Genomic DNA, 21526 nt, shown 5'->3' on the forward strand with positions numbered 1-21526 from the left:
TTGAGGCACGCCCTGTTTCTGTAACATCATGTAGATTTTTAGATTTGAACGTGTGGAGATGGTGACACATTTGGCTGCTCTGAGAGATGCTGAGAAACCTTAAATTTCAAACAGAAATCTTAGGGAATCTTGAATTTATTCCAGAAAAGTCAACATATCCAGGACAAAAACATTTTCTATCCCTATGAAAAATACATTAAGGTGAAAAATAAATGACAACACATGGCTCATCTGGAGAGTTATGACACTTTAGTACTAAAATATAACCCAAAAAAGTACAAATAAAAAGTAAAAAACAAAATAAAACATGCAACTGTTGTCAGAGTTTAAAAAGTAACACTCACTACCTGGACTTTAAAATACAGTGAGTATGAAAAGGGGAAAAATAGACATGATTCAAAATCTGCGTTGCTTGTTAGGTCCATAGTCTCCAGGCCCGGGCAGGCCTCTGGGGAAGCCACCCTGGCCTCCCCCGGGCATGTTGTTGTTTCCTGACCCCGGCATCATTGGAGCATTCTCAGCAGCCATGCCGGACGTACCGGCAGAACCAGAATTACCACCCAGCGAGTTTCTGTTCATGGGCATCCCGTGACTGCCCATATGCATCCTCATGTCTTGCTCTCTGTTTTCAGAGAAGTTGCCTCTGAAGCCCTCCTGCTGCCTCTTCATCATCTCCTCGTTGCGCATCCTCATCTCCTCCTCTCTCCTCCGGCGTTCCTCCTCCTGCCGGAGCTCAGCCTGTTTCCTCTTTTGCACCTCCTGACTGTGGAGCTCCTCCATCCTCCGCAGCTCCTCCTGCCGCCTCAGCAGGTCCTGCCTCATCAGCATCACCTGATGCTCGTGTCTGGCCGCCTCCATCTCAGCCTCCAGCTTCTCCTGGGCCTCCTTCATGTTGCGGTCCACCATTTCGTACTGCTGCTTCTCCATCTCCATCAGGGCCTTCCAGCGCATGGCGTACTCGTACTCGAAGGAACCCGGCTGGGCAAATCGTGGCGGCTGCTCGCGCTCTTTGTGATACTGCTGGTTTTTGTTTATAAGCTTTTCTGACAGACCCTCCTCTTCATCAAACTGTTCCATAGGTTCCACTGTAATGGGTCGAGGAAAAGCTGTGAGAAGATAGGCACCATCACCACACTTATCCAAAGCCTTTCTCGCTGCTGGCTTTGATGTGTACTCCACTATTCCCTTCCCTGTGGGCCTCCCTCGGTCATCCACTATGACCACAGCTCTCTCTATCTGACCAAAGACGGCGAAGGCCTCCTCCAGCAGCTCATTGGACACAAACTCTGGCAAATTTTTCACAGTTAAAGCAGCACCGTGTGTTGCAAACCTCACCCGTATGGGCCTGCCTCTGAACGGAGTATCATCCAGCTCGGCTCTGGCGATCTCTGCTATGATCCTGGTCTCCAGGCGGATGAAGCCGAAGCCTCTTTCCTTGTTGATGAAGATCTCGCTGGCTTTACCGTACTTGGCGAACAGCTTTTCGAGGTCCTCCTCTGTAACTCCGGTTGGCAGGTTTCCTACGAACAGCCTGCTGCGCTGGGTGAAGGTTTTCTCCCCGGGCTTCCTGAAGCTCTGCAGGTCCAGGGTTAAGGCCTCATTCGGATTGGTCTGTTCGCTGGGTTCAGGCTGCTGGCCGTTCGTGTTTGTTCCTCCGGGTTTCTTCTGGTCTCCAGGGCGGTTGGGGCCATGGTTCTGCTGGGGGCCTCTGTTTCCTTGCATTTTGTTGCAACAGAATTAAAACCGTCCGATTAACGAATCGTCCGATAAAGAGACGAAAGCTGTGCAGACAGTGGCGCACAAAGAGCTACGAAAATGGCGAGGCTGCGTGCTGCCGCAACGCTATTGTGACCTCATTCCGTGCGACTTGTGTATATCTGTGACGTCACCTCTGTGCGACGGTGATAGAAAAATAAAACATCTGACCGGTCTCGGCTTTTATAAAATCTTGTATTGTATGGTCGTCATTCCCATACGCGTATCTTAAAGATGGTGTAGGTTATTTTCTTGTTACGTTGTTTTTTTGTGTGTTACTCTAATATTTGTTTTACTCGCGCTGTTCTCAGTTTCTCGCGAGAATACGCGTTAGCCTTGAAAAAATTGTGTTGTTGAGCGGGTGATTTCGCGGGAATCGTCTCTCTTGCTCTCTTGCTCTCTGTCAAGAAATAAAATCAGCGATACCTGAAAACATAAGTTGATACCGGATTTAAGAAGCGTAACAGCTGAAGCTCGACCTTTACCTCTTCAACGGTAAGGTCGCTACATCTGTTATATTAGCGATATTCTCAAAAAGTTGGCATGTTTGTAAGTGCCCAGGCAGGACTACTAGCTGTCATTAACGCGAAGTTACGCTAAAACTGTTGCTTGTTAAAACGACTTTGTAAACGTCCACGGAGGTCATCCAGTGTATATGCAACAAACTAGATTCATTTCTACTAAACTCTCCTCTGCTTCAGGACAGTCATGTTCTCCGACCTGAGTGCCCAGAAGCAGGGCTCTTCTCTGCTCTGCCGCCCTGCCTCCGAGGACCAGGGCCCGGTGTTTGAGAGGATGTCGCAGGCCTACAGTTCGTGCTCCGAGCGCTACAGAGTCGGGGAGAGGAGCTTCAACAGGCAGTATGCTCATATTTACGCAGCACGACTCATGGAGATGAGGCCCTTGCTGTCAGAGAGAGCCCAGCAGAAGTGGGGTAAGCTGAGCACACTGTCCCTTCTTCTGGGACTCTGGAGCATCTGAATTATGTTTCCATGTGTTTTCTAATCTTTTTTCTGTCTCTGCCAGGATCAGATGTGCTCATCAGGAAGCTGTGTGATCTTCAGACAGGGGAGCAGTGTTGCATTGTGGGAACCTTGTTTAAGCGTATGGATTTGCAGCCATCTATTCTGAGAGAGATCAGCGATGAGGTTTGCACTCGTGCTAAATTCATCTGAGAGAAAATGAAATGGGCTGCTGGCAGGTGTCCTGTAACACGTCTCTTGTTTATGCTGTCCCTCAGCACAACCTGCTGCCCCAGCCTGCACGAGCCAAATACATCAGCGACACAGACGAGCTGATTCTGGAGGACGAGCTGCAGAGGATCAAACTGGAGGGCAAAATTGACAGAGACAAGTGTGTCACAGGTCGGGACTTTATGTGAAGTCAATGACATTCTGAAGGATCTCAGTATCAGATCACTGAAGGATCACAGTGTTACGTCACTCTGATGCAGCTGTGATCATGTCTCTTGTATGTCACGGCGTCTCTTCTCACTCAGGTAGTGTTATTGCAATCTATGGGGCCGAGAGGAATGATGGGAAGTTCACAGTTGAGGACTTTTGCATGGCTGATCTTCCTTTGCAGACACCAAGACCTGCACTCAGCTCTGACAAGTAAACACACACACACACACACACACACACACACACACACACACACACATACACAGCTTAAATCCCAGCCTTCTGGGGTAATATCTTATAATGCCATGTCGTCATCCAGGTTTGTGCTCCTGGCCTCAGGACTTGGTCTTGGCAGTAGTCATGCTGACAGCATGCTGGGGCTACAGTTGCTGGTTGACATGGTAACTGGTCAGCTCGGTGACCAGGGGGAGCAGAGTGGGGCAGCAACAATTTCCAGGGTCCTACTGGCTGGAAACCTCCTGAGCCAAAGCACCCAGGACAAGGACGCATCTTCAAAGGTAGCTGGAACTGATCAAACCTGAACACATTTCTATTTCCATATATCACTTATTACTTTCTGTCTGTTTGGAAAAGAAGCAAACATGAACTTAAAAACACTGAAATACCTGTTTCGCCTTTTCTGTGTCAAGCCCAAATACCTCACCAAGAAGACTCAGGCTGGCAGCGTGGAGGCCATTCGTCTGCTGGATGAGCTGCTGCTTCAGCTGGTGGTGAGTCTGCCTTCCCTGTAATACACACATGTTTACAATATACTGTGTACTGTGAGTTGATATACACTCGTATACCATCAGAGATTTTGTTAAGTTGTGGCCTGTGGTGGCTGTTTCTTCACTGTCTCTCGTTGTATTTTTCCTGTGTGATTATTTGATCCAGATACAGTTTCTTAATTGATTTTCTTGAGAACTTACTAAAGTGTGATATATCAATATTGAAATACATATGGAGTTATTATATCCATATCACCCTCATCTGTCACAGTAATTATCTGCTGCTCATATCCAGCGTGACATAAAATCAGTTAGTACTGAAACAGTGGATCAATTGATTAGTCAATGAAAAGAAAAAAATAACTGACAACAATTCATAAATTATTTAAATTATTTATCAAGTAAAAATGCCAAATTGCTGGTTCTCACATGTGAGTGTTTCCTGTTTTTCTCTGTTTTATCAGTGTAACTTTAAGAATTTTTGGGATTTCAAACAAACCCATTTAGGGACATTTTATAGACTAAATGATTTATTGATGAAATTGAAAAATGATGACTGAATAACTGATAATAAAAAGATGCAGCAGCCCCAAAATGACCTTGATTGCAAAGAAAGTTTCTAGATCATAAGCAGGAGAAAAAACTAATGTCTGTGACCAAAGATGAGACGTTATGAATTCAGAAAATGATAATAAAGATGTGAGTGTCGCTGTGTCACTGCTTCCCAGGCCTCACTTCCAGTGGATGTGATGCCGGGCCAGTACGACCCCACCAACTACACCCTGCCACAGCAGCCTCTCCACCGCTGTATGTTTCCGTTGTCCTCAGTGTACCCCACGCTACAGCTGGCCCCCAATCCATACCTAGCCAACATTGATGGAGTGAAGTAAGAAATACCATACACACTCACTTAGCATCCACTTTGCATTTAGCCTTGAATGAAGTGTGGAGATGTTACAGTGTGTTTGTTTGTGTGTGTGTTTCCATAAAGGTTCCTGGGCACATCAGGCCAGAACGTCAGTGACATTCAGAGATACAGCAGCATGAGCAGCCACCTGGAAATACTGGAGGAAACGCTACGACTCAGACACCTGGCCCCTACGGCGCCTGATACCCTCGGTTAGTCAGACAAGCTGATAGAGAATAACTCAGAAACCTTCTGTTCAGATTATTCACACCTGTTTCTGCACTTTTTGTCAGGTTGTTACCCATTTTACCAAAAAGACCCGTTCATCTTGGGAGAGTGTCCCCATGTGTACTTCAGTGGCAACGCCCCGACCTTTGAGTCCAAGCTCGTCAAAGGTCAGTGTGTGATGTGTGTGATGTGTGCATGTGCACGCAAGAAACTCGTACTATAGCTTTATTTTGCCAAATGTTATTTTCTTCTACATTTGAAGCTCCTGTCGAGGTTTTCGGATGTGGCTTTGAATGTCTGTCGTCATATTTTATTCGATCTAACGGTAGCTAAGTCGAGAAAATTCAGAGAACTTCGACTTTTCAAATGATTTGCCAAATCCATGGTAGTATGATGGAGCACCCACTCTGCACTGTTTTACATCATCAGCAATCTTAAAATGCCTCCAAACTGGTGATTCCCTCAGCATCTTTCTGTTGTCGTCATTAGTATGAAAGTGATGATGTCTTGATGGAGCGCTGAGCAAATGCAAATACGGATTTTTTCTTTGTAGGGACTTAAGTTATTTATGGATGGACAGAATATTTACCGTATTTTCCGCACTATAAGGCGCACCTTCAATGAACGGCCTATTTTAAAACTTTTTTCATATATAGGGCGCACCGCATTATGAGGCGCATAGACAGGAAGTACCGTCCTGTGGTGTCTGGGGTTGCGTTATGCATCCACTAGATCAGGGGTCGGCAACCCGCGGCTCTTTCATCCCTTTGATGCGGCTCCTGAAAATAATTAATGAGCATTTATTTAAAATGTATTTTATTTTAGTTTGTTCGTTTGAAACAAACACCGCGCGCGCTCGAAGATAACACAGTTTAACCTGCGTAAAGATGCAGGTGACGGCGCACAGCGCTGATGTGCAGACGCTGTGCGCTGAGGTTCAGGAGCAGAAATCACATTAACCACGTTTGATTAATATTTTAATTGGCTATTATTTAGCACATATTCATATTTTTTCATTGTTCAGTGAAACAGTCATTTTATTATTCAGGTTGACAGCTGACTGCACGCAGCGAGTGGAACGCCCTTTACACTTTTACTGCTGTTACTTCGGCCACGCCCCCTGACTACGATAGATAATAATTAACCAATATTGATCCATATAAAAGGTGCATCGGATCATAAGGCGCACTGTCGGTTTTTGAGAAAATGAAAGGCTTTTAGGTGCGCCTTATAGTCCTGAAAATACGGTACATTATTTTTCTTTTCCTTCTTACTAATTTGGCAAAATACCTCTTCTTCTTCTCTTCCGGCCAGGTCCTGATGGCCAGGAGGTCCTCTTGGTTACTGTTCCAGAGTTCAGCAGCACCCAAACGGCCTGCCTGGTCAATTTACGTACTCTTGAATGTGAGCCCGTCAGCTTCTCGGCCTTCTCCGCTGACGACGATGACGAAAGCGAGATGAACATCAGTCACTGAGGGTCCATGTCTGCACACAACATGATGACACTTTTCAGACACTGTTGATGCATAGAGGTCAGGCTAATGCCTCCTGACCTCTGACTCACATCAACACTGGGCCAAGACTCACAGCGCTTGTGACACTGATGCTGTCCAGTATCATCAAGGTCAGTTAATTGCTGTTAACCAGAGATCAGTGTTAGCAAAGGTGCCATAAAAAGAGAAGACAAGTGTTGTGTATTAAAAAGCGTTTATTTGAAAAATAACTCTTCTACCCAAACTGCGTCTGAGGAAACATGACAGAAAAAATCTTTGCCTCCCCTGACTCTCTGTTACCAACTTTGAACAAATGCTTTTTAAACCTTTAGTGACTTTTCACACTGTAAAAAATATTTCTGCTGGATGAAGACTGTAAATAATTAAACTCTGGTGAAGTGAAAAAGAAAAGCCATGACTTTGGTGTTTGTGGATCCACAATAAACATCTCTCATGAAGCAAACAGTGTCATTAAAACTGAATAAGTCTGAAAAATGCAACGTGATGGTCACTCTGAGTTATGATTAACAGTCAGTTTCTCTGAAGAGGCATTTTCTTAAGTGATACATACATTATCTTTATACAATTAATATAGTTAACGTTCTGTACATTGCCATTGCTTGCGTACAAAGACAGGATTCTTGATTCTTTATCAACCTGCTCAAAGTAAAACATGGCAATGAGAACCACAAGTAGGAGAGGACGGCCGCGTGTTTACTGAATCGTGTGTGTTTGGTTTAATAGTCATCAATCTTGTACTCGTAGTTATAATCCAGGATGGAGTCTGTGAAACCGCCGGGCGTCGAGGACTGTCCCTCCCCTATGAGCCACGAGTCATACCAGGATGTGGTGGTCTCTGGCGTTGTGGGAATCGTGGTTGTTGTCGGAGGTAACGTCGTTGTCGTCGTCGTCGTCGATCTTAACCTCATTAATCTCAGTTGCCGCAGGCGACGGATGCGAGCTATCCTGAGCCTCCTCTGCCTTTCAGCGCTGATTCGCGAATGCCCAGTGTTGTTATCAACTATACGCCTGTTGCCGTTAACAACTGCCGGGTACTGCGATCTGGTGTTGCTGTAGCTGAGTCGAATTGGCTTGTTGCCATGGAGGGCCATGATCTGCAGAGAAATGAAGGAAGACACTTTATTAGGTGCTGGAGTGACAAGCATTGTGAGTGTGGTGCGTTCAGGATGGCGGGGGCCTTACCTGTTTAATGCGGTCCCAGTTGGACTTGGCCAGGTTGAAGCTGCAGGCGGTGGCTCCTGACTGGTAACCCACCACGCAGAGCTTGGTCATAGGGGAGAAGCCCTCAGCTCGAGCCGTCACGCGGTACTCCCCCGGGTTAAGCAGCCGCCAGTAGTCTCCTGTCGGTGCTACAATGGCACAGAGTAGGCAGATGTTTTGTTTCAGGCTCAGAGGGTTATATTGTGTTTCAAAACTCTGGATTTAAAACATGTAATGGGACTCAAGGAGGGGAGGAAAGGAAGTGTTTCAGCGGACCTGTAGTGACATCATGGTTTATTCCCTCCACAGACACAGTGGCGTTTGGAATGGCGTTCCCCTGCTGGTCCTTCACAATGCCCCTGATGCCACGATGCACCTAGACAGACAGTTTAAGGGCGGGGCACAAAATTTGATGTGAAATAAATTTTGATGAAACCCTGAACTGGACTATTGTTCAAAACGGGAGAATTAGATTCAAGATTCAAGAGTCTTTATTGTCATTGAGCATGTCAACGAAATTTTCATTGCAACCCCCATGTTAGGAACAGATAGTAAGAAAGATAAGAAGATTTGAAAGAATAAAATTAAGATAACTACAATAAAATAAAATAAACCAACATGCAATAAAAATATTCATAAAGCAATTAAAAATATAGCAGAATGAAAATATACTAAGGCAATAAAATATACTAAACAATAAACAATAAAATATGGAAGTGAAATGTGCAACAGAATAAAATATACAAGCAGAATAAAAATATACACAGTGAAATGTACCGACAGAATAAAATATACCAGTGGACAATAAAATATGCCAATGAAAATGACATGTGCCAATATACTAAAATGTATATAATTTAGTTAAGTGAATGTGTGGACCTAAAAGTTAAGTACACAGAAGGTGGAGGTGGAGGTGTAGGTGTAAAGTGCGGTGTGCAGTGGTTCACAGTTCTCACAGTCTCACTGCAGTGGGGGGCTGCTGGGGGTGATAGCTCTAACAGCTCTGGGGAAGAAGCTGTCCCTCAGTCTGTTAGTGGTGGTGCGGATGTTCCTGTACCGCTTTCCTGATGGAAGCGGTACAAACAGTCTGTGGCCCGGGTGGCTGGGGTCCGTGGCGATGGATCTCGCCCTCTTCCTGACCCGGCCTTCATATATAGAGTCTAGGTCAGGGAGGGGGCAGCCCACGATGCCCTGTGCAGTTTTAACCACCCGTGCCAGTTGTTTCCTCTCCTGTGCCGTGTGTGTGTTGGTCTGGCTCAGTTAGGAGCCGGTAGTCCGTTTGTCTTTGCTTTGAGCTCCTTTTCCCTCAGAGTACAACCTGTCAGGATACCTCACGCAAGACTAGAGTCGGTAGAATGCAGGTGGAATGTTTGCCATGTTCACCCCCTTAGTTTAGCACATTAGCTAACATGCTAATGCTAGCGCAGAGTACAGCTGAGGCTGATGGGAATGTCATTTGTTTTGCAGGTATTTGGTCATAAACCAAAGTAACATTTTGAGCTGATGATGGCGCCAGATGGAAAGTCAGGATCACAGGTTGGTCCTCTCACAGTGGCCAAATGTTACTACAGTTATATATAGGAAGTGTTGCTCAAACTAGCCACGCTAGTGCTTTTAATTGTTGTTAAATTGTCACATTTCTTAACTGTGTTGAGCGTGGTGTTGTACTACTCTGTGTGTCACATGGTCCGTGTGTGTGTGTGTGTGTGTGTGTGTGTGTGACTGACCTGCTCCATGAAGATGAACATTGCTTCTTTGTTCTTCTCCCACTCATGGGCCAACTCACTCTGATGAGGGAACTTATCACAGCCCAGGAATATGGATAACTCGAAGCAGTTGGTGTGCAGGTAGCTGAAATCATTCATACCTAGAGGGGGGTGAGCACACAGCAACCTCAGAGCCTGCACTGCATACATTGTCCACCAGGGTGTGTTATAAATACATGCAAAAAGTTAAAATATCAAGCAAATCTGTAGCTTCTACTCACTTCCTGTGATCGGCTTCCACTTGGCCCGGTTGACGAGGCCGTGCCCCCCTGTGGGAGCGTCTCCGTGGCAGGAGCCGTGGTAGTTGTGTGTCATGGTCAGGTGTGTGGAGGCGTAGGAGACAGCCAGCCACCTGAAGAGGGACTCGTCTGCAATCACCCGAGGCTCGTCCTCGGGCTCAGAGTACTGGTAGCCGGCGCTTCTTCCTCTGTCATCCTCTTCCTCCTCTCTGTGGCCATAACCTTGGTTGTAGCCGTGGTCGTGACCGTGGTCGTGACCGTGGTCATAACCGTGGTCGTAACCGTGGTCGTAGCCTTGGCCCCTCCACTCCTCCTCTGGCTCTGCATATCCCCTTCCTCTCCAGTCTTCCTCTGGCTCCTCATGGTAGCCCCGTCCCCACTCGGTCACATCATAACCTTCTTCTTCATACCTGCAAGAAGTGATTTATTTAACATGATTGTAAGTGTGAGCGGTTCGCTGAGAGTTTTGCAGGAGAAAGGATGATCATACTGTCTCTTCTTGCGGCTGTGGGGTTTCTGGCTCTCGGCAGGCTTGTTGAGACGTAAGCTGTCATAAGGATAGGCCACAATTGTCTCTCCGCCCTGGAAGTTTGCGCCCAACACAAATGGATGGCTTTTCATCCAGGTGATTATGGCCCTGGTTTCCACGGCAATCTGGAACAAAAACAGGAAGATCAGGATCACACAAACAGTGGAGAGAAAACCTGTGTCAACAGTATATCCTCAACCACCGTTTTAGTACAGAGGTCTTTTACATCCATTTCATACTAAAACACTTTTAGGAGCTTTTAAGGGAAAACTGCAAGAAGTGTACTTGGAAATATAATTGATACTCTTGAAGATTTTCATTTTAATAAGTCCATTAAATCACTATTTATTGCAGAGCGAGGTAGCACAGCAGTGATTGAACCTGTGGCCAATAAGTTGCTGCTAATGCAAACTGAACATTTCCTGTTGCTGCAGCTTCACATTAAAAACTTAAGTGACGAAACGTGAGTTCATTTTTATTATGAAGTATTCACAGCAAAAGCAGTTTCTCTGTGTACTTTGCATTTACTGCCTTCATCAAAAATGCCTCTACAAAAACAAAACAAGGGTTGTTTACGTCATTTTTTTTTGGCAGCGGTTCAGCTGTTGCAGGGAGTAATGGAAGACGAAGCAGCAGTCACAGAGATGGAAAAAGGCCAATTATTGCCTGATTTCTTCAATAATGCAGTAGTAGTTTATAGCAGCAGTAGTAATAACAGTAGTTTGGACTGCTGCCCTCAGAATTCTGGGAACTGTAGTATTAATCTGCGTGTGCTGTTCGTCAAATCAATCAGGACTAAAGTTTTTCAGGTCGCCTCTTTAAGTGGAGTCCTTCTGTCTTAATCATTAGTGTTTAGCCTGTTGAAAGACACAACGGTACCCCCCTCCTCACCGAGCTGTTGGCCTCTAAGTTATCCGGTATGGGTACGTGGTGATTGGGGGTGAGTTTGGGAACCATGCCCTTATCTTCAGCATCCCACAGGATGCTGTTCAGGTCCGGGAAGTTCTGGAAGATGTCAAAGCCTTCGTCAGTGAAGTGTCCCGTGGTCCATCCACTCAGTTCTGATCCCTGTGGGGGAGAATTTGGTTTAAGCCTCACATGTTGCCAAGTCACCCCAGACCACCAAGCCAGCACGATTCGCTGGCACTTCCTGTTTATCTTTCTCTTTTTGTGTTTGCCAGTTAAGTAGCAACACGTAATTTTTGACGACCATCGTGACTGACCGCTTCAAAAGCTTCCACGTGTCCGTCAGGGTTGAGCGAGGGCACCAGGTGGATGCGTATTCCCTCGACCAGCCGCTGGGCTCGGGGGTTTCTGTCTTTGTACTCTTTGCACAGGTACTGCATAAGAAGCAGGATCATCTCCCGGCCCAGTGCCTCGTTTCCGTGGAGACCAGCCGTGAAGCGAAACTCAGGCTCACCTACGAAGACAACCAGACAAGACTGTAGTTATTTGTCCCTTAACCGTAATCTGCTGACTTCCACCTGGTGTTTATTAGGATTTACAGGAATCATCGCTGGTGCCATCGAGAGCCAACAGCGCAGGTTTCAATTTCAACCAATCAGCATATGAGACTTTCCGAATGTCAGAACAGAAAACTGGTTTTGCATTTAGCTGGAATGAAAACACGCTTTTAGGATTTGACTTTGGTTTTCATAGTGCGTATTTAAATATATTGCAATATAAACTATTTAACTTTAAAAAAAACAGATCCATCTGCTTGCTTCGTGTGGGACGCACCTATTTCGTGCTCTGTGGGGTTGCCAGAGATCACCATGGCCACGATGTCCAGTCCCTTGGAGCTGCGGCCCAGGCTGTAGATGCTGGTGATGTTGGGACACTCGTCATTCACCGACTTCATCAGCTGAACACACGAGAAGAAGGAGTCAGTGTGCGAGGGATTGCACGTCATTGCATTTGCACGTTATTCATGAAACAGCTGATGGTTTCTATTAAATGCTTTGAACATCGGCTCTTTCTCACAGACGTGTCCCAGCAGCTAAACATCCCTGCAGCTTTTTAAGTTAACAACAGGCCAAATCTCTTATCTCTGCTGTTGAGAAAGCACGAAAATGATCAGTCGTGCTTGTAAAGGTTGTGAAACGTGTGGAATGATGAGCGTTGTGTCAGTGTGGAGAGGTCATGTGTTTGGGAAAATTCAATCGTCCCGCAGACCGGCTGGATGTGACGATACTCACTGCGACCATCTCTGAGTAGCTGTGATGTTTGAACTCCAAATAATCCACCGGGGTCACCTCATTTTGTCTGTACTGAACATCGGCTGAGTCTGTGAGAAGAAATGAACAAAACATTTTATTAATTTTCGTGCGTTTTAGTGTGTGTGAGTGCGTTCATGCGTTTGAGGCTCACCAGGCACGGGGCAGCCCAGCACCTCCAGCCTCATACACAGAGAGCCGTTCCAGCTCTGAGGGACGATTCGGATGTAGCGGGCCAGCACGGGCTCCGCCAGCTGGTTCATCACCGGAGTGTCCTTATCGCTGTTTCCGAAGAACAGCTGGGCGAGAGAGAAAAGTGAGTCAGGGCAAGAGGAGGGAGATATCGCCCGTGGTGCCTGAGGAGGCGGCTGAACTCACCCAGTCGGCGTACCCGTCGTGGATGGTGGTCCACTCTCTGCTGTCATTGCTGAAAGCCAGGAAGTAGGACGTAACGTAGTCACTCCTGAAACCAGACGACACGCGGGCGACGTGTTGAGTTGGAACCGGAAAAAGCAGCAAACTGGTCTGTGTGTTTCTGTGCATCTGTGTCTTACTCATTCGAGGAGTCCCGTCCTTGTGTTATGACTCCTGTGAACTCCGTCTCCCTGCGAGCATCTATCTCAAACCAGTGGATCCTGTCCTCTGAGTTTGCACACCACGCTCCACCTCTCATGTTGTCCTCATCCTCTGAGCCCTGGGAACCACAGGGGCCAGAACACACGCTGCTGGGTCCTTTGACTCGCTGACATTTGACCTCACGCACTTCACTCGTGTGCAAATACCGTCTTATCGTGCACTGACATGCAAGCTGTGTAACTCTGCGTCTCAGAAGCCATGATAACTTGGAGTTTACTGTTCAAAGCAGCAGAAACATTTAGATTTATCAGCTGATTTAATCACTTAGCTGCTAAAAAGATTGTTAGACTCGTAACATTGCTGATCATAAACTCCCGAAGCAGCTAATGAGAGCGACAGACTCGCCAATAACAGTATTTTCCAGCATGTGTGTGGTGGGTGTTTATTTCAAGGCTTGGCAGCATGTAAGTGATGGCTGTAGCGCATGTAAGCTTTCAGGCCGCAGCAGTCCTGGTCTGATTGGTGTGTACCTGCATGTTGAGGCGCGCCCTCTGAGGGGCAAAACTGTACTGAGACATAGAGGAGGCTGTGAGCTGGTCTGGCTCGATCTTATGGGACTCCATCCCCAGGGGAGGACACTCTGCCACGTACACAGACAGGACACAGGACATCAAATGATAAGTTAATTGTTTTGCAAAGCTTGCGCAATGTTTTCCAGCTCTGAGCGGACGTCCACTTACTCTTGGGCTCTTTGAAGACACGTGGTCTGCTCCTGGCCCGCTCCTCAGCCTCCTTCAGCTTCTGCGCTCTCTCTGGCAAAGGTCAGAAAAACAGTCTTAATGCCAGATAAATTGCGCCGTCTTGGCTGAATGTTTCCTCTCTTTCTCTCTGCCCAGAAATGATCTAGGAACTCATCATTATTTTGCAAATTTTATACGCCAAAAACCCCCAAGAGGACCTGGAGGGCTGGAGCGCGGCGAAAAAACAACCCAGATGTTGTGTTTTTCCATCCAGGTCCAAGTGCGCTCTGATCAAACTCAGATCATCCCGACCCAGAGAGGCTGCTGGAGCCCGTCTATCATCGAACACACTGAACTGTGTGGCACATTGCTGTCCTGTAGTCGTTCGCTGCTAGTGTGGCTGCCACAAGTCTTCTCGACAGTGGGAATGTGAAACATGTTGTAAGCTCCCATTAACACACATCTGCATTTGCACCTCAGTGTCACGGATCAGTGCTTCAAGTCTCAGAAACTTCTGAATTTATGCCCAAAGTTGGCTAAAAGTGCTTCGCACTTTAAACCCAGATAGCAGTGAAGCGTCCACACAGGAAGTGCCCCGTTGACACCAGTCCCGACGGTGTTATATATCATGGTCCCGGCTCGCCTTAACCACCAGCTAACCTCACTACACACAGCCGACACGTGGCGAACAAGAGCTGAATGTGACGTTACAACATCCTCCGCCTGCTAATTCTCCCTTGATGTGCCTCTCTCGGTTGACCTCTCTGCTTCAGTCCAGCTCACAAAAGACTTTTTATTTTTTGATAATCTCCATTCTGCTTTGGAAGGATGAACTCTTGTCCCTGCTATGCAAGTGAAAGCGAGCACCAAAGGCCTGCTGACATGAGCATGATGGGAAATCACATCTGCATTCTCTTACAACAGAAATGTGATCCGAGGGAGTGAACACCTTCAAGCTGTTATCTGTGAGTACTTTTGAACTTAGGTCGCAGGCCGTGTTCTTTGCATGCAGCATCGTATATGGTCCGACGTGATTGTGCAGAATGGTGTTACGCAAGGGAAAAAAAAAAGGATCCACATCTGGGTTTTCTTACCTCTCTCTTCCCTCTCTCTCTCTCTTTGTGCTCTCTCCCTCTCCTTCTCCATCCATTTCTCGTCCGTCTCGTCTTCTTTCCTCCCTGTGGAAAGTAAGACAATCAAGGGTAATTTAACAGAAGTACCTATAAATACAGCAGCCCCGTGTGCAGCAGTGTGTATCCATGTCTTTCTGGGGTTTTGCAAGCCATTAGGAACAATAAACAGTAAAGAGGTCACAATGGATCAGTTATAAATCTGGAAAGTTGTCGACCTGTTTATCCCCTTTCTTTGCTGCTTGCTTTGTTGGCAGGGAGTCTCGCTGCAGCTTAACCCGTGCAGCTAATATAAAACATTTGTGTTTGTGTGTGTGTGTGTGTGTGTGTGTGTGTATGTGTGCACATACTTATTCCATATTCGTCGTAATCATCATACCACGTCCCCTCGTAGGGAGGATTGGCTGTGGGCTCCTCTGTAAAAGAGAAAGTCAGATGACTCGTTCAGTCGCTCGGAGAAAACGCGACATTAAGTGAGATTTTTATGAGACGGCATGGTTTAATCTGCAAAGTTTTACAGGTTGGTACAGCCCTGATGTGTTCAGCCACAGCGACTGCTCGCTGTTTGGACGCCGCCGCGACGCCCACCGTGTCATTAAGCTGTTAAATCTTTAATTTACATTTACAGGGATCATAACAGAGTTGTGATCTGATGACGGGGTTTTTTTTTTAATCCACAACAAAAGCGAGGAACCTTTTGTTGACTCTGTGGAACCAAGCAAACCCTCCCACTCCTGTTTGAAAAGTAGGGCAGGTTAGCTCACACACTCACTATAATGTTATTCCCATGTGTTGAATTGCTCTGACTTGAGTTCGCTGCTTCCAGCCTAAAGCCACAGATGGAATGGACATTTCATCTGCAGCACAAGTCTGGAGAGGTTTCTGACTCGTTAACTGCCGAATTGAACACTTGACACTGATTGACGGGTGTTCGTTGGATTTCTGACGCCTCTGAGCGGCTGCAGTTACCTGTCAGTGTTTCCACTTCGATTTCAGGGCTGACCTCTTTACCGTCAGGGAATGGAAGGTTATCTGGCACCTCAACTGCACCGGTGGAAAAATGCAAACAATGAAAGGTTTGAAGGGTCAAACAGAGGGATTATACTGGTGTCAGAAAGCGGCAGAGGAGGCAGGAGTGTGAGTGAATGGGTGGAAATGTTGCGGCTCTGTACAGTATGCTGGAAACACAGAGTAATGAGAACATATCAGTCCGGTCCAGAGTGTCACAGAGACACACGACACACTGTTTCCTACAGCTGAGCCTGTGGAGAAACTGGGTCAGCCTCTGCTGACTTCAGGTGGACGGAGGCTGGAGGAGACAGAAATGTTCTGCATGACGTCTGCACCGGGTTTTAGCTGCCCGGCTTTATTTGTAAGGCAGATGTTGCATTAAATGTCAGCCAGTGGACGTCGATGAACGTTCACGTGAAACTTGAAAAGCAGTAAATTCATATTTTCAATTACGAGTTAGAAATCGTTGGCTGTGACTCATCACAGAGTGATCAATACAAAGATCTGATCTGTGTTTGGTTGTTAGGGACACAGTAAAATGTAGGTGCATGTAGGAATCAAACCTGAAACTAGTGTGAGTTTTTAATTTTGTCTACTTTAAAACTCTTAAATCATCTAATGAACGTTTTTAAGTTGAAAGTTGAACTGAGCTAACACAGCTAGCTCACCCTAAAGTTAATTCAAAGGTTTTTTTTTAAGCTGCTTTCAGTTTTTTCAGCCTCAACATTCACACGGTGATGATTTGACACATTAGCTGGTCTCCCTGTGCTGATTAGCTGCAAAATATCTCAATCAAAATCAAGTTTCAAAGCCCAGTTTTGGTCAAACACTGGTTCTGTCTGTCCTCAAATCTTTTTCTTTGCAGCTGTAATGAATCCCAACGATCCCTGCAGCAACAAAGGCATCGTTATAGTCTCATCTGGTGTAATTTGTGTTGATAAACTGTCGCCCCACATGCTTCCCGAATGAACATAAAGCGAGGAGATGAGTCAGACGTACATGTGGCGTCCCAGTAATCGCTGTCATCTGTCCCCGCCTTCCCATCAACCTCAGGGGCAGGGGGCGTCGGGTCCACCTCTTGCCAGTAGCTGTCATAGTTGTCAGTCACAGGAGCGAATGGTTCCTTCTCATCTGGTTTCCAGTAGTCGTCGTAGGCGTCAGGCGTTGGAGTGGATGGCTCTTTCTCCTCTGGCTTCCAGTAGTCATCGTAGCCGTCTGTTACTGGAGCAGCTGGGTTTTCCTCCTCAGGCTTCCAGTAGTCGTATGGAAGATCTGTGATCGGAGTCTCAGGCCTGGATGATGTGGGCTCGGGATCCCAGTAGTCATCGTCCGGCTTCCAGTAATCATTGTCTGACGGAGAAACAGATGGAAAGATAGTCCGAGACGTCTGGGCTGAAATATTTTAATGGTTTAGATACTTCGACCAGACTGAAAGATGCAAAACTATAAACAAGCAACACTTAGAAATCTGCCTCAGCGGCTGTTAATGGAAGCAGACCAAAGCAAGCTGGACTGAAAATGTGTTTTTTCCTTTGCATGTTGGAGCAAAGTCGCCTTTAACGACAGGTTTTCAGGAAAGATTATGAATAATAGTGTTTTTAAAAGCTTTTAATTGTCACCTCCTTTACGAAGCTTCAAATTCCTGCTGGACTGTACGGAAGTTATTGGGGGAGCGGGGATGTCAGAAAAAGGGGAGGGTAGTCTGACTTTTCTGAGAGAGCAGAGAAGGGTCTTTTTATTTTTATCACCCTAAATTTCAGAACTGCCTTTAAGTATTAATAAAAAAGCATTTTGTTATGTTTGCCATACATTTGGAAATTCCACTTATAATTTGTGCATCATTGGCTCTAGTGAAAATACTAAGGTTTAAATTAAAGTACACCATCTGAAAAGAGTACTACAACACTGTGGGAGACACGATGGACAGCTTTTATTAAAAAAAGGATCTAAATTGACGCAGCAGAACCAGAGATATTCCCTTTTTACTGCCACTCATTCTTCCTCCTTGTGAAAACATGTGCCTACGTTACCCACAATGCAACTCCGCCGGCATCAGTTTGGCTGGAGATCGGGCCACTAGCTTCAAGCAGAGGTGAGGAGTGGGAGGTCTGGTAACTCCACACCCCATTTCATCGCAGTCTTCAGCTGATCGCTGACTCAAGTGACATCACTTGAGGCAATTTATCAGACTTTGTGCAGCTCCCTCTGGAGCCACAAAAGGCTTTATAAAACTTTTTACACATATGTGGCCGCGACCTGTAAACAGGCTCTGATGTTTGAAATGGGGGGAGTGCCCCTTTGAATTCCTCATGCTTTGCCTTTTTTTAGATATTTATGGTGGGAAGAGTCGTACCAACCCAGTAAGTAACCAAGTGCAGCAGTAATATGTCCTGAGATAGAAGATGTTAATAACTCTGCAATTCCACAGACAGCAACCCCTCCCCGCTCAGCTCCGTATGGTCTCCAGGTGTGTGTCACTCACCACCGTCGGGGTAGTAGTCTGTGTAGGGCTCGGGTTCAGTGGGAGGTTCAGTCGGGATCGCTAGAGGCAGCAGACAGACACAAGGTCAACAACATTCATTCAAGAGCGAGTCATCAAACTTGGCTCTCTGCTCCGTTCTGGCCTCACGTGTTGTGGTCGGTGGGAGCGTCGTGGTCGTCGTCTGCTTGTCCTTCTTCTTTCCCTTCTTGTCAGTTTTGGGCTTTTTGGTGGCGTTGGGGTCCTTTGGCTCTTTGTTCTTCTTCTTGTCCTTCTTCTTCTTTTTGCCTTCGTCCGGCGCTCTCCTCACCCTGCCCGAAACTCCTGGAAAGACAGCGGAGGAGATCACGTGGTCGACTTTTGATCAAACTAATCAAATGGAATAAACATTCATGGATAAATTACAGTCGTTTTTCCCTATCCCAAACCCAATCAAACTGAATTTAAATAAACCCTCTTCAGCTTTTATTACTTTATTTTTTTTTATTCTAAAGCGAATTTCTGAGCAGGTCAAACTCTGCCAATACCAATCAGATGCCAAATTATTAACTGATGAAAGCGTTCTCATATTGACATACTGAGGTAGAATTCACAGCTTATGTAATTCTGACTCTTATTTATGTTTGCGGCATTTATGAGCGATGTGAAACTTAAATTATGTAATTATTTCTTTCCTGCACAGTCGAAGCGCAGCGCTGCCAGGGAACATCCAGACAGCCAGATTTCAGTGGTTGCTTGAGGTCCATCAGTATTTCCCTCTGAGGTTGTCTGAAGCACTGAGGTACTTTCATGGAAAACACGTCTCTGTCTTTCCATTAGTTGTGCTCTATTAACCACAATTCAGCTTCAATGACACTAAATCCATCCAAACACTCAATAAATATATCACAGTCACCTCAGTTACATCTCGCCACTCAAGCATAAACCCATCAGAGAGACTCATGGAAGAGACGGTTTGGACTGACGTGTATTACGTTTCAGGAGGTTTAGTGCCAGTCTCCTTTGTGCCAGTGTGACTGTGCACGGAGTCAGCGTTAATCATGCAGGGTTACAGCAAAAAAGAGGAGGGGGAAAAGGTCAGTGTTGTAAAAATCTGGCTGCAAGATGCTTGACTCTGTCTTCTTCTCTGGTGCGAGCCAGAGAAATCCATCTATGGTGTTTCAGGTTGACAGGTGAGGACCTGGACTTTGTCAGTCCTGCTGGAGCCGTCAGACACTGAACCCCTGTGTGTTCGTGTCTGTGTTTGCTCTTCCATGTCGTGTTGGAGCTCAGACCCGGACGGCTTTGACGTCTCGTCTCTATTTTCTGGTTAAAAGTAGGAGTTTCTCCACTCACCTGCCCCTGCAGCCTCCTGAGCGTCTCTTTTGTGCTTGCTGCTGCTTCCCAGTGGGTGTGGGTCCGCTGCGAGTCCTTGCTCACTTTCTGGGTCATCCAGGGACTCGTCTCGCGGCTGATCCCCTGCCCGCCTCTCCCCCTCGGCCTGCCGGAGGGAAGCTATCCCCCCAGCGCTCTCCCCTCCTCTGGGGATCAGCAGGCAGCACAGGGCCAGCAGAGCCACAGACACAACCACAGTCTGGCTTTTCATACCTGCTGCTCTTCCAACTGCACAATCCTTTGGTTTGGAGATTTCGCTTTTCTCTGTCCGCCGTCCAATGCTCAATCCAACTCTGTCTCCCCACCAGGAGAATTATTTTTCACCCCCTCTTCCCCCTGCGTCCTTGTAACGTGCTCCACACTGTTACTCCTGCAGGGAAATTTCTGCAGCTCCACACGCACCCACAGCCACAGTGTCAAGCAGGCTCAGGCTGGGCTAGACGGAGATGGAGTGGGAGGGGGGTAGGGACAGGCAGGGAGGGGAAGGGAGGTGGGTTATAGAGAGGGAGAGAGAGAGACAGAGAGAGAGAGAGATACAGAGTAAAGCAGCAATCCAGTCAAATGAATAGACTGGGCTCCTAATTGCCCTGCAGCTATGGTCAGCTGAAAAAACAGCGTAAGGCTGGAGGATCCCCCTCACCTGGCTGACGAGTCAGAACAGGTGCAGGACTCAGACAGGAGATGGGGGGAGGAGGATGAGGGAGGGCAGGTGAGGCCTCAGACTGCAGGGCTTGCAGCTCCTGGGTTAGAGCTCCTCTTTCGTGCGCAGTTCCTGTTGAATTCCTCAGCGGAGAGTCTTTCGCCTGCAGACTCACCACAGAACCGAACAGCAGGAGAGAGGAGTGACTCCTAGGACACTGAATTCCACAACAAGAGGAGGAGGAGGAGGAGGAGGTCACAGGGGGAGGATATGGATTTCGCGTGTGTTAACAAAACCAAACACCACTAATCATCAGAGGGAGGAATTCAAAGAAAATGAAAGCAGGCAGGAGCAGAACAGAAATTCTTTTTCAGTCCAGGGCTTGTTTGGGTTGGGAGCGAATCTTTGCTTTCCATCTCGTCTCGTGGCGCTCTGTCGCTCCTTCCTCAGCGTGTTGCGTAGCTTGCTTTCTACTTTCTGGAGAAAAAGTTACGGCAGACGAGGGGGCCACGAAAGAGCACACACACACGGGACGGGGGGGATTGTTTGAGCAGATGACAGAATTATAACCTTTTTAAGATTTGGTGTTTTCATTGCCATCCTCCTCCTCCTCCTCCTCCTCCTCCTCCTCCTCTGTCAACTGTTTGGAGAGCCCATCAGGGCCTTCAAGTGCTGGACATGCAGTGTATTTTTCCACCAGTCACAGCACATCCGCTCGTCCTCCACGGCCATCCAGAGCTGTTTACTCTCTGTCAGGATATGAAACTCCAGATGAAGGTGTGAGACAGGACATTTTGAGGGTGATGTCCAAATCTAACTGTAAAACAAAGATTGTAATAGAAATTAGTTTAAAAAAATGCAGACACTCCTGCAGAATGCAATGACCTCAGCTCAGTCTTTGCTCCAGTTTTCCAAAAAACTCCATCGCCACCTTCACTCCCCCATGAGAGGAGGTTAGCCGTCCAGAAACGCCTGACGTTAGAATAAACAGTCCATTCAAGACACTGCACAGGCCGCTAGTATGCCCTATTAACTCTGCTCAGACAGTCATAGGAGTGATTTCCTCTGAGCGGCTTTTAAACCGAGCACAT

At 46.7% G+C, this 21526-nt stretch overlaps 3 protein-coding genes across 4 annotated transcripts; 1 reads left to right on the forward strand and 2 right to left on the reverse strand.

The window, feature by feature from the left end:
• Positions 1 to 117: 117 nt before the first annotated feature.
• Positions 118 to 1861, reverse strand: nono (non-POU domain containing, octamer-binding). The gene has a single exon (XM_041936586.1). The coding sequence runs from the start codon at positions 1720 to 1722 to the stop codon at positions 397 to 399; it is 1326 nt and encodes a 441-aa protein (XP_041792520.1). The 5' UTR covers positions 1723 to 1861; the 3' UTR covers positions 118 to 396.
• pold2 (polymerase (DNA directed), delta 2, regulatory subunit) lies at positions 357 to 6967 on the forward strand. Its single transcript, XM_041936584.1, has 11 exons — positions 357 to 2250; positions 2457 to 2689; positions 2782 to 2903; positions 2996 to 3119; positions 3254 to 3368; positions 3478 to 3676; positions 3809 to 3889; positions 4615 to 4772; positions 4878 to 5005; positions 5087 to 5188; positions 6336 to 6967. The coding sequence occupies exons 2-11, from the start codon at positions 2464 to 2466 to the stop codon at positions 6494 to 6496; spliced, it is 1416 nt and encodes a 471-aa protein (XP_041792518.1). The 5' UTR covers positions 357 to 2250; positions 2457 to 2463; the 3' UTR covers positions 6497 to 6967.
• aebp1b (AE binding protein 1b) lies at positions 6718 to 20596 on the reverse strand. Of its 2 annotated transcripts, none has more exons than XM_041936583.1 (23): positions 20436 to 20596; positions 19757 to 20226; positions 18572 to 18745; positions 18425 to 18484; positions 16942 to 17292; positions 15901 to 15975; positions 15282 to 15347; positions 14896 to 14979; positions 13802 to 13873; positions 13592 to 13701; positions 13040 to 13179; positions 12864 to 12948; positions 12640 to 12784; positions 12468 to 12556; positions 12010 to 12133; positions 11493 to 11689; positions 11161 to 11337; positions 10231 to 10394; positions 9723 to 10150; positions 9463 to 9602; positions 8012 to 8111; positions 7718 to 7884; positions 6718 to 7629 (listed from the first exon to the last, which is right to left on the reverse strand). In XM_041936583.1, the coding sequence occupies exons 2-23, from the start codon at positions 20004 to 20006 to the stop codon at positions 7252 to 7254; spliced, it is 3576 nt and encodes a 1191-aa protein (XP_041792517.1). In that variant the 5' UTR covers positions 20007 to 20226; positions 20436 to 20596; the 3' UTR covers positions 6718 to 7251. The 2 variants fall into 2 exon arrangements, with proteins under 2 accessions (XP_041792517.1, XP_041792516.1); XM_041936582.1 differs by having other exon boundaries at positions 19757 to 20231.
• Positions 20597 to 21526: the final 930 nt, after the last annotated feature.

This window comes from Chelmon rostratus, chromosome 5 (assembly GCF_017976325.1).
Source record: "Chelmon rostratus isolate fCheRos1 chromosome 5, fCheRos1.pri, whole genome shotgun sequence".
In the NCBI taxonomy this organism is placed as follows: domain Eukaryota; kingdom Metazoa; phylum Chordata; class Actinopteri; order Chaetodontiformes; family Chaetodontidae; genus Chelmon; species Chelmon rostratus.